Below are 15,999 nucleotides of genomic sequence, written 5' to 3'. Positions count from 1 at the left end.
GCTGGACTTCCCCTTTTGGGGGTGGGGCCAAGCCCGATTTGCATATGGTCTTTCCCCTTCTGTAATGGCTTGGCAGGCGAAGAACGATGGTCTGGAGGGTTGCCCCGAGCAATGCCAGTGGTTAAGATTCAGTCTAAACCTTCCAGCCATCACCCCTTTGTTTTTGCCCTCTTGAGATAAGCCTGGCTGCTCAGTCACTCTACCAACTTGTGTAGTACATGCTTATACCAAAGGTTGGGTTAACTATTGCCAAGAGGACAAGGCTGGTGCAGTCTCCTACAAGGTACTGCATACTTGCCTAACAAAAAGTAAAGTTAATTTCACTGTACCCTTCTTGTGACCTGTAGTTCATCTAAGTAAAGGTATTTAAACCTTAAGAGAAATCCGTTAGGGAGAATTCTCAGAAGTGTGCTTATTCCCTTCACCTTAGCGGCCCCCAGCAACTTTGCTGGATTTTGAGGACTTGTTTTTCCCCCCTGGAGAGAGTGAGCCTTTTTTCCCCCACTCTCTCATGTATTTTTTGCCATGTGTTTTACTCTTGTGTTCTTTAATTATTGAGTTTTAGATCACTCCATAGGCATCATCTTTTCATTGTTGTGTCACACATCACCTTTATTGCAGTGGCACAGGGATGCCCTTTGGGCTTCCCCAGGTTTAAATACCTTCTCTGGGATGAACTACTGTTCCCCAGAGAACGTTAAGTTAAATTGACTTTACTAGTCTTTTTAAATGCATAGACCCAGCAAACACTATCTTCCTATAGAGTGCTGGAGGGGTTACTTAGTATCCCCTATGTCTAAACACTGTAGCCGTCAAAAGCTACCCTTTCCTATTGAAATGGCTGGCGGCAGTGGTTTTATAACAAACTACCATGATTTTTCCCGACCGCGAACACCAGTAGCTAAAAATCGGGGCCGCCCTGTTTTTCAATATGGTGCCCAAGACCCCTCTGTAAAAAAAAATACTTTGGTCATCGCGGTTTCTTTGCAAAAAGGTCCTTCTGGTGTTTAACTCTGCACGCTAAACCAGGTTGGGCCCCTTTGTTCGTGAGCCTTCGGCAGCTTAAGGACTGAAGTCTGCCCCTGGCATCGAAGCGTCTGGGGGTGGGGAGGCAAGAAGTGAGGGAGGTTCCTGAAACTCCCTGTGCTTGGTCTCCTAGGAGACCCAAATGCACTCTGGCGTGATTGGCTGGCTGACTGTCCAGCAAGGACAGCCACCCTGCTGGGTGAGTGACAGCTAGACTGGAATGAATAGGAGAAAACTGTTTAAAAGGCGAGTCTCCACGACTGGAAGGCAGAGTCGACCACTGGAACAAAAGAACCGAAGACAAGCTAGAAGAGGACGGCTGCTACAACCACTGGTCCAATGGTTTGCCCGGTGAAGCCCGGCTGCACCTCCGAATCGCCATATCTCCATTCGACAGAGACGCTACTTCAAGAATAGCTTCTTCCTTTGAGTTGGTGGGATCAATCAGCTCAGAAGACACCTTGAGACCATTTTCAATGCTGGTTAAGGTTTAGCCAGGTAGAGGGAAACCAGTTTGTGTCCTGAAGCAACGGCTGCTGAACCAAAGTGACTCAATTTGGTTTGCTCCGATGACGATCCTGTGCATTGCAAGAGTCCCCCGATGTCCTCCCTCTTGTCCCCACGACTGAGGCTCAGGAACAACGAGATCTGCAGGAACCAACATCTTCAGCTGCATCTTTTTGCTTCACATTAAGGTACTGTGCCATCCAGTTGAGATCCTAACTTTCCCGGTGAAAGTTCGTGAAACTTTCCCAACTTACAGGCCTTATCAGTTTGTGACCCAGCATATCATTCGCTTTCGTCTGTAAAAGTTTTTAGAAGCAGTTCAAAGACTTCTCCATCTGTACAGAACTGTTCTGTCCTATCCAAGAACACTACACTATTGACTTGGCCTGGCCTATTGAATTGAACCGACCTTCCTGGTACATTGAACCTTTGCTTTGACTAAAAGAAGTGTTTTCTAATCCATTGTACAAACGTATGTCTTTCTACTCCTATTAAAAGTAATTGAAGTGCCATGTGGCTCCTTTTTCAGGGGAGCTCAAACTGTCCCTACAACTTAAAGTTGGTTACTGTAGTGTATTGGTGTTTAATATGGAGTTGATTACTAGTGAATTTTTTCTAAATGATTGTGTAAATACATGTTGAAGTATTTTTTACCAAGAAATCTTGAGTGTAAGTGTCTATTTGAACCACTGTGATTGTGATACTTCAGTGTAACTTCCTTTACTGCTCACATTCCCTCTTGAGATAAGCCTGGCTGCTCAGCTCGCTACCAAAAAGTGTGTGGTGCAGACTTATACCAAAGGTTGGATTTTGCTTACACCTGTAGTCCTAATGGTGTGTAGTGTTCCCAGAGGGTAGTGCATGCAATTCTGCCTAACGAAATCTAAAGGATTTCTCAGTGACACTGCACTGAAGGTGCTATGTGTCACCATACAAAAAGCTGATGTCTATGGAGTTTGTCAGATTCCAAAAACTGGGAAAACAAAATCTAAACCAGGTAAAAAAGTGTGGGGGGGGGGGAAGAAATGTCTCACTCCAGGGTTAAACATTCAAGTCCAGCAAAAGAGCTGGGGCTCTCCAAGGTGGGAGGAATTTACCACTGAAATGAAAGTTCTCCCTAACGGGGCCGAATCATCATTGGGTTGGAAGGTGGTATTGTCTATTTTGCATGGTTGAAGTGCTGGCTTAGGAGAACGAGCTACCATTACCAGAGTTTGCTCATTTTCACATTACTATGATGCAGTGAGTTTAATTGTTTTGATTGTTGCAGGGCCTTGAAAACAAAGAGGGCATTGGAAGCATAAACCTGAGTAATATGCATTTGCTTTTTCCATTGGTTGCTTATAATGTCTAAAAAACACCAACCCTACATGCAGTGCTGGTATACAAAGACAGCTGAACACTTAAAATGAGCGTGCAGATTAGCATAACACAGATTCTGTTTAAAACTTACCCAATAGCATAAAGTGTTTGAATTGGGTTTTTCCACTGTCGCTCAACAGCCTGTGCCCGGACCAAGTACTCTGCATAGTGGTAGGTCACTTCACTTGGTTTACCCATTAAGGCTTCATATTTCAGGTCCTTTCCTGTAATCTTCTTATAAATATTTTCAAGACACACCATAAATGTGCCATGGCCGAACCTGGAAGGAAAAAGGCAATTTGTTTCAATCCACATTACCAACAATTCTAAATTTAAAATAAGCATACATTTTCAAGGTCATCCTCACCGACTTGGAATCGTTGAATGCATCCAACACTCATTTCAAGTACGTTTATTGTGGTAACTGCCCAATACTTGAGTGATTATTAAGGTTCAAAAAGACCGCCCGCCATACCTCTCCCAAAAAATGGCCAAAGTACCCTCCTCTAGGCCCACCAGAACACCCTAGACGCACAGTCTTGTCCAGCCCTAACTCAAACACAAAGGCGTGAGGCTCTAGCTTCCCATCCATTGCTGCTAAACAATGGAACACCCTTCCACCTGCAGCAAGGACTGAAGATTCCTACTGAATCTTCCGAAAAGCTCTCAAAAACTTGGTTGTTCTCCTAATTAGGGGTCTGACATAAGATCGCTCCAGGTCACTACTTTTATGGATGTAACTGCTATAAATGAGCTATATGAAACTAACTACTCCATGTCTGCATGTACTGGTTTCTGTAACAGCGCCTTTATGCCCCTGGGTATATAATTACTAGTGGTATGGAGTGCGTGTTTGTCTTTGGAGATTCATGGATGAAATTGTAATGCTACACAGAGAGTGCTTTTGTTATTCCCACTCTTTGTACACATTAATTTTTATTAGATTAACCTTAACTTCATGAAAAATTATTTTTATAAATGTGTGTTTTTATTTAAGGGAGTATGGCATATAACGTGCAAGTCTGTGTATATAGTATGAGTGTATGTCATAAGCCATACAGTTTACATTTTGTTTATGTATGACATTTTCATCTCATGTAAGTCAGATTTACATATGAAAATTCACATTAAGGTTAGTCTTGACTAACTTGATGTGTATTTCTCTACGTAGTGTATGTTAAGCAAAGTTTGAATGCAGTACCCTCTGAGAGCACCACAAGCAACTATGACTACATGCATAGGCAACCCAACCTTTGGTATAAGCTTGTACTACACAGTTTTGATAGCAGCCAGGCTCATTTCAAGAGGGGAAATGTGAGCTGTAGTGGAGTTACAAAGATTCACAGTTACAGGTATTCAAATAAACTCTTACACCCAAGGTTTCATGCATAAACAATATTAATATGTCAGTTATAAAGACTTCTATTTTTATTTTTATTTGTTTATAGTTCAAATACAAAAGTGTAGAACCTTTACAAAACAAAATATTTAAGAAATAAAATGTTTGCTTTTGCATTTACAGATAAAAGTAAAAAATTACCTTTTCTTATGTCACAGTTTGAGATAAAAGATATCATATTTAACATTTTGTATCCTTTTAGTTCTTAAAACTTAACAGCTCTTTTTCAATGTGTTTACACAGACTAACCAGTTCATATACTAAGGGTTTGTGCGTGCCTTGCATCATACGTGCCCAAAGGAATTGCAGACATTCTTCAAAGTCAATGTTTGCAAATTTCGGGAAACGGTTTGTCCTCATTGATTTGTGGACATTCCAGAATTAGATGTTTCGTGGACTCAATCGGTTCATTACATAAGGGGAAACGACATTTGGTAATTTTAGGTTCTCCTTTGTTAATCCAAGTGGCAGTTTTCTCTGGTATGGTATAGATTCAATCTATACCATATATACGCTTGTATGGTTGCATGGGAACAAATTGACATGATGATATCTAGGAATGCGTTGTTTAAGAAAAACTACCATATTCTTTGTACAATTTATAATCTGATATTCTTTCAATCGTTAGCAGCCAATCCTGCTCGATGAGCTTCCTTTTTGCAAAACCTGGTCGCAAGTGTACATCTTCAATATTAATACATAAAGACTTCAAAAGAAGCTGCATACTAGTGTGATATTTGTTAAAGGAGGCTGAAGTGGAGGAATCTAAAATACATTTCAGGTCTTCGTACAGAGTTTTTAGGTGGAAAATAGATTTTTACATAACTAGATAGTTTCCGCCATTTCCAACGTGCCGATAATGCAACCAGGCCAAGCTCATGGCGTATTACTGCATTGGGTATGCACATAGGGAGGTGTGACATAATAGTAACGTTCAGAGAAGTACTCATGCCCTTCTTAAAACCTGTTTGATATTTTGAGTACAGGTTATTTTCCTCGAACTTTTCAAGATCATGTAACAAAATAGTGAACAATTTTGCGTCCGTGTCAATCAAGGAGATAGGCCTGTAGTTCTGTGGAAGAGAAGGATAGCCCTTTTTGAATATTGGAACGATATTCGCAGTGGTCCATGATGTGGGAATATGACCGTTACTGAATAGAGTCAAATTTGATTGTCAAAATTCCCCCCCAGAACTCAGGGTAAGCTTTATAAAGACAAGGAGGGAACCCATCAGGGCCTGCTGATTTAGAATAACAAATTTTGGAAATTGCCCATTTAAGATCTTCCAATGACCATTCCAAGCGGGCGATCCTGCTATAAGACAGCTGCATGTTAGGCATGGAATCAAATCTCGTGGGAACATGAAACATCTGTTTTATAGTCACACCATACTCGATCAGATATACAAAAGGATGTTGCTAAAAGAATGCTTTTATCATCACTTTTGATAGTACGCCAAATTGTTCTCGTATCATGTGACGATATAGCCCTTATAAGGTCGCAATTTTCTTTGTTTGAGAATGCGGGCACGTCTGAGATTCCGCTTAAATACCTTCATGATTTGTAATCGCATAGTACGATAATGCAATGCCCCTAGGCCTGAGGTTTTAAGATGTCTAATGGCCTTATTTTTTTCCCTTTTTAAGAGTTTACAGGTGGAGTCGAACGGATGATGGTCGCTCCTAATATACCTTTTACTAAAGATAAGAGCATTAGTGATCACGTCGGAATAACATTCAATCAGTGAATATTCGATTACGTGGTTACGAAGACCAAGTAAATATATTTTTTCCGAAACATGCTTGGCAAATTTTTGGCACAATCCTTGACTCCATCTAATGGAAATTTGAGGACGGTCAGACTCTACTAAAGCTAAAGCTGGCTCAATACCAAGTAGATTACATTCCAAATTCAAGTTACAAGAAATACATGCATGATCGCTAGAAAGAATGCGACTACATTTTAAGGTTGAAGTGAAGGCAGATAGGTTTTTGGTGACAATCATGAAATCAATCGTCGATTTAGATCCTCGGGACCATGTGATTTGCGACTTTGTGGCATCCCCCGCGACGATGTCCATGTCCCAATCTCTCAAAACATCTGAATTCCGCCCCCCTTCACGAGAAAGAGTGATTTAGATGATCAACATTCACTCAAGGCCCTACAATCACAATTAAAGTCACCTCCGATGAGGATTTCTAAGGATTGATATTTACTGGTTGTATTTTCTAAACAGTCATCGCTTTCATCCAGCATTACATCAATCGGGGTAATAGCAGGATTCCAGTATAGGGAAATAATTAATATAGGTGGGTATTTTGTCAAATTAATCTCCACAAGTACGCCCAACAGGCTTCCTGAGTCCCAGACCCACTTTGACTGTAGGTTAACTGAATTATTAATAGCGCTTGCAAGGCCCCCACTAGGACGACCTAAGTGGGACCTCTTTGCAGAGCTGCAGTAAGTGGAAAGGCCTGGTATCGTAAATGAGGTTACTTTCATCGACTCCTGTACTATTATAATGGTAGGTTGGTTCTCTAATACTACTGATGCATGCAAACTCATCAAATTAGCGTATCCATAAGTATTCCATGAGAGAACCTTTAAAGAAGTGTTTTCAGGATGCTATGAGGTAGGGAACAAGTTACTTACCTGTAACTGTTGTTCTCCGGCATGGGTCTGGCATGGATTCACATGCTCATGAATATTCCCCGTCGTCAGGCTGGGAATCCTCGGTAAAGAAAAAACCAGTATCAGTTTCGTTTCTGATCTGTCTTTCGTAGTAGTAACCAATCACTGGTCTCTGCGTCATACTGACCACAGCCAATGACTGCCCTCTACCTAAGCACCGCCTCTGGCAGCCATCTTCAGATTTGGAAGCACGTGAAGTGGCAGTATGACCAAGTGAAGAGCCGCAGAGGGGTAGGCGGGCGGGTTCGCATGTGAATCCATGCCAGACCCATGCCGGAGAACAACAGTTACAGGTAAGTAACTTGTTCCTTCTCCAGCATGGGGTCTGGCATGGATTCACATGCTCATGAATAAAGAATACATAGCAGTACACACATGCACAACCACGGGAGGTGGCAAAGGCTCAACATTAAGCATTACATCAAACTCAACATTAAGCATCTTACCTCCTCACCAGGCTCACCTCAGGCGAACAGGTTGCGCAGCACTGCTTGGCCGACCCTGGACTCCTCCCTGGAATACCGATCGACGCAGTAGAATTTCGTGAAGGTGTGCGTCGACCTCCACGTAGCAGCCCTGCATATGTCCAGCAGGGGCACACCAGAAAGGAACGCTGTGGTAGCTGCGATCGCTCTGGTGGAATGGGCTCTCGGACGGCCAGGCAGCGGTCGGTTTGCCAACCGATGACAGTACATGATACAGCCGGAGAGCCATCTGGAAATGGAAGCCTTCGAGAGTGCCTTCCCCTGATTGACAGGTCCAAAATTCACAAAGAGTTGTGACGTCTTCCGAAAACACTTCGTGCGGTCCACGTAGAACTTCAGCGCTCTAGCCACATCCAGCGAGTGCAAAGTCCTCTCAGCCGGCGACGAAGGCGACGGGAAGAACACAGGCAACACCAAGGGTTCGTTGAGATGGAAGTCTGACGGTACCTTGGGCATGAAGGAGGGGTGCGTCCTGAGCACTACCCTCGTGTCGTGAAAAGTCAAGTACGGGCCTTGCAGGAAAGGGCCTGGATCTCTCCCACCCGTCGTGCGGAGGTGATGGCCACAAGAAACGCGGTTTTCCACGACAGAAACTTCAACAGGGCCGAGTGCAGAGGCTCGAACGGAGGTCCCATGAGCTTGGTCAGCACCACGTTGAGCTCCCACGCCGGGGCCGGCGCCTTCACCGGCGGGAACGATCTGAACAGTCCCTTCTTGAACTCTTTCACCAGACGATGAGACGACAAGGACGTCCGGCCCGTGGTTCTGGTGTATCGGGAGATCGCAGCAAGATGAATCTTGATGGACGCGTGTGCCAGTCCAGCTTTGGCCAGCGTCAGCAGGTACGGCAGTAATTGGGGAGCCGTAATCCGTAGAGGGTTAATCTTCTGTGCGAGGCACCAGACAGAGAACCTCTTCCATTTGTGTCCGTAGCATTTAAGAGTCGAGGACGCCCTGGCCTTCGCAAGAACCCCTCTGCAGTCGGCCGGTATGTCGTATCCTCCAAACTCTAGCGCTGCAGGAGCCAGGCCTGCAAGTTCAGCGATTTCGGGTCGTGGTGGAGGATGGCGCCTCCTTCCCTGGAGAGTAGATCTGCGTCCACCGGCAGCTTGATTGGCGGGGACGCTGACAAGTCCAGAAGGTCCGGGAACCATATCTGCCTCGGCCACGCAGGTGCGACGAGGATCATCCTGCACCGTGACCTCTTGAGCTGGTTGACGAGCCGGATTAGCAGTGGCAAAGGAGGGAACGCGTAGAGGAACAGGCCCTCCCAGGGGAACGAGAAGGCATCGCCCATGCTCCTCGCCTGGGGAAACCTGCTGGCGAGCCTCAGGCACTTGGAGTTCGTCGCCGTCGCGAACAGGTCGATCTGGGGTGTGCCCCACCGTCGGAAGAGGCGATCCACTAGATCCTGCCGTAGCTCCCACTCGTGGCACGAGCGCAGCTCCCTGCTGAGTGAGTCGGCGATGGTGTTTTTTTATCCCTGCCAGATGAAACGGCACCAGAAATATCCTTTGGTCGACGGCCCAATGCCACAGGTCCTGCACCTCCTTGGACAGTGCTGGGGACCTGGTTCCGCCCAGTTTCCTGATGTAAAACATGGTGGTGGTGTTGTCGGTGAAGATCCTCACCACCTTGCCCTTGAGGGACGGAAGGAAGGACCTGAGGGCCCAAAACACTGCATGGAGCTCCAGGACGTTGATATGTAGGGATTTCTCCGTCGGGAGCCAAAGGCCTCTTGCGTGCAGATTTTCGGTGTGCGCTCCCCACCCTTCCAGGGAGGCATCCGTGGTCACTGTCTCCTGGTGGGCTGGGGTCTGGAAGTCCATGCCCGCCGTCAGATGCGCGCGGGTGCCCCACCACCGGATCGCTCGTCGGAAACTCTCGTCGAGTGTGATCCTTTCCTCGAAACTGCCCGTCGTTTGGATCCAGCGCGCGTCCAGGAACTCCTGCAACGGGCGCATCCGGAGCCTGCACATGGGAATGAGGTAGATGCAGGAAGACATCATTCCGAGGAGGGACTTGATGGACCTCACCTTGGCTGCGTCGGCCACCAACATCCGCTGCACCTTGCCCAGGATGGTCCTGGTCCTCTCCTCCGACGGGGAGGCCAGAAGGGACACTGTTGAGCCTCGCTCCCAGAAACAGAGCGTCTTGCGCGGGTACCAGGTGGGATTTGGCGTAGTTCACGGAGAATCCCAGGTCCGTGAGAAGTTGGACGGTCCTTGCCGTGTGAGCCACGGCGAGCTCCCTCGTCTTGGCTCGGATGAGCCAGTCGTCCAGGTAGGGGTAGACGTGGATCCCCTCGCGGCGCAGCTGCGCCGCCACCGGTGCAAGGCACTTGGTGAACACCCTGGGTGCCGACCGTAGACCGAAGGGGAGGGCTTTGAACTGGTAATGACGCCCTTGGACCACAAACCTGAGGAATTTTCGGTGCCCCTTTAGGATGGGAATATGGAAGTAAGCATCCTCCAAATCCAACGACGACAGGAAGTCTCCTTCCTCCAGCTGACCCAGGACGTGCTGGAGGGTAACCATCCGGAACTTTTGCGCCTTGATGAACTTGTTCAGACGTCGCAGGTCCAGGATGGGGCGCCATCCCCCCGTCTTCTTCACGAGGAAGTATCTCGAGTACACTCCGGAGCCCCGAAGCCTCTTTGGGACGAGTTCGATGGCGCCCTTCCTGAGCATCGCCTTTACCTCCAGGAGAAGTTGAGGGACGTGAAGTTCTTTCCTGGCCACGGGGGGGACACGCGCGGACACCTTCTTTGAAACTCGAGCGTGTGGCCCCGGGCCAAGGCGTCCAGCACCCAACGGTCGGTGGAGATGGACTCCCACACGCTGACGAAGCTCGCCAGCCGGCCTCCCACCGGGGTGCTTCGGTGGGGGCCCGACCCCACGGCCGGTTCAATCCTGCTTCGACGAGGCTTTGCCGCCTTGACCTCCTTGGCGACGACGGCGGGGTCCACCAGACTTGCCTCGTCCTCTGTAGGCCTCCTGAGCCGACGAGCGGGCCGCTTGACGGTAGGTGGAGAAACCGCCGGCGGAACTTTTTGGAGGCGCCCTTGCCTCCGCTGCTCCGAAAGGGCGTCCGTCGTTGTTGCAGAACTCCAAGGGCCCTGGCCGTCTCAGTGTCCGCTTTAATGGCCTGAAGGGAATCGTCCACTGTTTTCCCAAACAGGTTTTTCCCATCGAAGGGCATGTCCAGGACTCTGGTCTGAACGTCTTGACGGAAGTCCGTAGCCTTGAGCCATCCACGCCGCCTAAGGCAAACGCCGTTGCCCAACTGGCGGAACCCAGTGTCGGCGATGTCCGTCGCAGCGGTAATGGCGTGGTCCGAAGCCACCTCACCTTCCTGCAGGATCTCCAGGGCCTCTGCCCTCTTGTCGTCCGGCAAGAAGTCCAGCAGGGGAGCCAGTTTGTACCAGAGCTCCCTGTCGTAGCGGGCCACGATAGCCAAGGCGTTGGCCGCTTTAATCGTCGTCGCCGCAGAGGAGATGACTCTGCGTCCCATAGCGTCCAATTTCTTTCCCTCGCCGTCCGGTGGGGAAGTCGATGTGGAGGCCGCACCCCCCCCCGCTTTTTTCCTGGCCGCCGCGGAGACGACGGAGTCCGGGGTAGGCTGCGCCCGGAGGCACAGGGGGGCCGTGTCCGGGACCCGGTACTTCTTCTCGTACCGGTCTCTTCTAGCTGGCGTCGTGGAAGGGTTCTTGAGGAGGGAGAGGCCCTCATCCCAAATGTCGTCCAATAGAGGCACTGCGAGGACCGTCTTCCTCTTGGCCTCGCGCCGCTGATAAAGGAAACCGTCCTTCTCCTCAGGGCAGAGTTGGAAAAGCTCGGATGCCCTGGTGATCATGGAGTGGAACGATCCAATCTCGTCGGGCGGAGAAGCCCTGGTGGGAGGCGACGACGGTACATCCTCGTCGTCCGTACCCGTCGCTGCCGTGTCAGTCCCCGTATCATCTCCTCGGGTGGACGGGGAGGAGGGCTGGAAGGGGCGCGACGGCTGAAAAGGAGGCGGAGGGTGGATCCTTCTTTTCTTGGTAGGGGGAACACCAGAAGGTCCCGGTTCTGGGTCCCCCGACGGGAGAGGTTCCGTCGGCAACGGTAGTCTCGTCCTTATCTCTGAGCATAAGGACTGTATAGCCAACAAAATGGCCGCCGAGTTGTCTCGCGGCGCTGGCAGAGGGGAATCCGAAGGGCGATCAGGGGCCCCGTCGGTACCCTTGACGATGTCGTCACCTGCGTCGGGATCCATCCCGACGGGCCGGTCTTCTTCCACGTCGAGGCCGTGGCTTAAAACCTCGACCAGCTCCTCCTCCGAGGTTGAGGCCGAATCTCCGACGACGCCCTGCCCCCCCCCCTTTTTCTTCCCCACGGGGGATTTCACGGGGGTCCTATCGATGGGCACAAAAGAGGACTCCCTCCGAGGTGGCAGGGAGACTCTGAGCCCCGAGGTCGCCACCACTGGTGTAGCCTCCACAGGCTGAGCCAGGGCCGCCGCGACAGTTTCGATAGAGGGCTTGGCCGGATGGATTAAGGCCTTCACCACCTTAGGTGCGCTCACCGCCTTATCCTTGAGGGGGGGGGGGGACACTGCCTCGCTCCCCCTCCGCCTTTGAGCTCGACCGGGGCCTCTCCAGGAGCTTCGCCGGGTGCTCGGCCTTCCTCTTACCCGACCCAGAGCGTTGGCTCGTGGTTGATGGTGCCGGGGAGGGTGCGCCCTGCCTGGCGCCCGTAGAGCCCGACCGTTCGGCGCTCCCGGTGCCAGCGGACTCGCGGTGCTTGGCCTTATGTTGGACCCCCGTCGCCAGGGCGTCCTCAAAGGTCTTAGAAGACCGCTCAGATTTCTTCCTCTTCTTCTCGCCGGACAGGCTCTTCCCTCCCAGCCAGTTGGCGAGACGTTGATGGCGGTCCTTCATGGTCCGCTCCGACATGCTGCCGCAAAACGCACATGCAGCTGGCATCCAGGGCAGACCCTGAACAGCTTTCCGGGCGTCGAGCTTCCCTTCTCCTGGGCCATGACCGGGCCTGAGAAACTTCTGGAGTCCTCCAAAAGCGTAGCTCGACGAAATCTTCTCCCTTGAGGGGCGCAGACGAATCCGACACGGGTCCCCGTTGATCGGATGGAGAATCGGTGGAGCTTGAGGCTCTTTTGACCGAAAAAAACGAAGTTTTTGAGAAAAAACGTGAAAAAAATAGCACTAACGCTCGAGAGCAATAGCACGAGGATCCCAACACATGAACGTGCGGTAAAAATCTGAAGATGGCTGCCAGAGGCGGTGCTTAGGTAGAGGGCAGTCATTGGCTGTGGTCAGTATGACGCAGAGACCAGTGATTGGTTACTACTACGAAAGACAGATCAGAAACGAAACTGATACTGGTTTTTTCTTTACCGAGGATTCCCAGCCTGACGACGGGGAATATTCATGAGCATGTGAATCCATGCCAGACCCCATGCTGGAGAATAAATGGAATTCGAGACCCCAAAATAGCGGTAATCATTGGTTCGAGCCATGGAATATCTTATTGTGGCTACATGGGTAAGTAGCGCATGTAAATCTCCATCCACACACCTCTGTTTTTTGCACAGGCTCACCACTGTCCGCTTTCACAGCTATAGTGGGATCAATGTAAGCTAGGAAATTGTTAGCTGTTGATTCAAATTCAAAGGTGGATAAAGTAAATCCTTGATTTCTAATCTCATCGCGATTAAACCAAATAAACTTTAAGATAGTTTCGGAGCTCAGATAACATACAGCTCTACAATTATCCATCTGAGCTATAGTAACTCTCAGGATATCCTCAGATAAAGGATTGATTAATACGCTTTCCTGCAGTCGAGATCACATTACCTTCGAGACCAACAAGATAGAGTTTGTTGTCTTCTTTGGGTGGATTTGCTAAATTTTTCTCTATTCGTGTAGGGACATTAGTTTCCACTTGTGCTCTTTGCACTACGAGCGCTGGTAACGAGATACTTTGAGGGTCAGGATTCCAAGGACCCTCATATAGGGCCTTTCTCAGAGTTTCAAATAATTCATGATGATCGAGTGCTTTTTTGTTCCATTCGAAAGGGGCAGCAATGTTTCCTCCCTAGACATCTTCAATGGTAGAGCGGGGAGCCCCTTAAGAGTTTCAGCACTAAGTGAACCATCCTCAAGCACTTTCAATATTTCAAGGGAGTCCTGGTGGGACTTCACAAGATTGTTAATGTTAATCTCGGGACCAAATCTACTAAGTGCGGGACCATGTATAGAAATACGGTTCGGGATAAAAGTAGTTTTTATCTCCTCATCACCAAAAGTATTTCTCTTATTGGGTGATTCAGAAGAGATCACATCCTTACCGGGTATAGTATTTAAAGGTTTGGCCTTACATTGGTCAAATGCCGTGTCTAATTGTGTTGTTTTGCCCTTTCCGTTTATTGTGTTATAGAAGGGGTTCTTACTAGTCACGATTTTCTCTGAAACGGTCCCTGAGCAACAAGGTATCTCCGTACACACATCACTGAATAATTTCCTCTTGTGCAAATTTGAACCAATGATTTTTAAGTCGTTGTTACCTGTAGATTGTTCAAGAGTAACATCTTTCCTAGTGGTGCATCTTCTTCCTGCAATCGGAAAATAGCTATTCATGTTTGTTTTCTGTTTTGAGCGTGAGGTCTCTTCAATCACATTACACTCTACTCCAGTTGTACCTGTCTTTAAAATTACCAAAGGTATTTTGGCAGTGGTGACAACCCGGAATAAGCTCAATATTTGTCAGTTTGACAGGCTCCCTGAGTTGTAAGCTCTCTTGATTTTTTAATTGTATTTTTGGTTTTAGTTCCAGAGGCGGTATAAGTGCCTCCTGGCTTTCCTTTGTAAGTTGCTGTAAGTCTATACTTTCCTCATCTGAAATTACAATCACTGTTTCTTGTTCGGTAATCAGAGGGTCATCAAGTATCAACAACGGAGATTTATTAACCACGTTGTTTGCGATTTTTCTGGCTATAGCTTCCTTTCTCCTCTTCACGTTTCTTTTAAGTGCTCTTAAGTGCATCTTTTTTGCACGCCGGGACATAAGAGAAATTCTCTTCAGCATTAAAGCATTCCTGTTCCTTCAATTGCTGTTCATTGAGTATCTTCACCAATGTCGAAGGACTATCCGGCCAATCAGCTGGAGGAACTAATTTGGCTAAATGAGAAATGATTCATGTATGGCTTTCCAAGTTTTTTTATTTCGGAGGTGCAACTGCACGGCAGCGAAACCGTGGGATACATGTAGGCAGTATAGACGAGGAACACATCTCCTTACATGATTGGGTACCTTTTTCACATTGGGCAGAGTGCAAGGGCTGGCTATTAATAGCTCGTAAAGTTTCAGCAGCAATAATAAACCCTTCTATCTTGTCCATTTGGGAACATAGATGAGAGTACTTTTTACCTCTTAATTCTAAATGGGTTAGATCATGTCCCTTATCAAGTAAGTCCAGTATTTTGATAATCACTGGAAAGGTACAAGGAGATTGTGGGTCTTTCATGTTAGTGACGGTAGGGCACCCCAACGGATCACTTTGCGAGGGCCTATTGGTAACATCTACCGGCTCAGGGAGTATGAAAGACGCAATAGAGGTAATTCATGCTTGATCTCTTGTAAGGATTCTCTATCAAGATCAATTAAAAAACTTTGGTCACGCAAAGATTGAGAGCGAGTCGTGAGGGAGTTTAAGGGGCCGTGGACGAGCAGAGTTAACGTGCCGATGGCACAGGACACCTGGTAGGCTAGGGCAACCATTTTTTTTATTGTGAAGTCAGGCTGATCACTAAGTGATGCGTCAGACAGTGAGACATCAACACTGTTCACGCATCCTTCATCTGAAGGCAAGGGTGCAGCAATGTTAGTATTTCCATTACTAAGATGGCATGTATGGGAAAGAGTTGGTGATGAAGTCATGTCGTTAGCGTGGATCATGACTGCATGTGATGGCAAATAAGAGCAGTCACTGACCTCCCCAGAGATACCAGAGATCAGTGCAACTGGGGGTAAAATTTCAGTATAAGATGTACGACCACAGCAGACAATCAAGTCGATGTAAGTGTCCTAGTGCTTACATTGTTACATTTGCTGCAGAGTCCAGCAGCCATGACCAAAATAATATAATCGAAACTCCAAGCGTCAAATTTCAGACTCAAGAATATGATTTAGAGGTAAGCAATTCTAGTTTGTTAAAATAAAAACAAACAGGCAAACGTGCATGTGAGCAAACTAGAACCTAAGATTCCCCATGCAAAAAAAAAAAAAAAAAAACTAAAGGGCAAAAAAAATTGGAAACACAAAGGAGACGGCTCACCCTGCAAATCCGTGCTTATGGGGCTATCCTAGGTTCATTTAATCACTCCACAGGATGGTTCAGAATATGTTTAAACACCTATATGCCCTTATTTCACCATCACCGAAGCAGCGAACAGCAAACAGCGTGCTTTCGTTTGCGCTGCACACGCGGTTTTTGAAAATGAAGTGGGCGGGATCAGAGACGGGGTTCT

General features: G+C 48.0%; 1 protein-coding gene across 1 annotated transcript in view; it reads right to left on the bottom strand.

Annotated features, from left to right (window-relative positions):
- Window positions 1–15,999, bottom strand: part of LOC138566526 (haloacid dehalogenase-like hydrolase domain-containing 5) — a 160,965-nt gene that overhangs the window by 28,744 nt on the left and 116,222 nt on the right. The window contains exon 7 of the mRNA XM_069643954.1: window positions 2,987–3,175. Within this exon, the coding sequence (XP_069500055.1) occupies window positions 2,987–3,175 (189 nt within the window). The remainder of the gene's footprint in view (window positions 1–2,986; window positions 3,176–15,999) is intronic.

Source organism: Ambystoma mexicanum, chromosome 2p, assembly GCF_040938575.1.
Source record: "Ambystoma mexicanum isolate Mex_15411 chromosome 2p, UKY_AmexF1_1, whole genome shotgun sequence".
Taxonomy (NCBI): Eukaryota; Metazoa; Chordata; class Amphibia; order Caudata; family Ambystomatidae; genus Ambystoma; species Ambystoma mexicanum.
The sequence above is the reverse complement of the archived record's forward strand: the minus strand, read 5'-3'. Positions and strand labels throughout refer to the sequence as shown.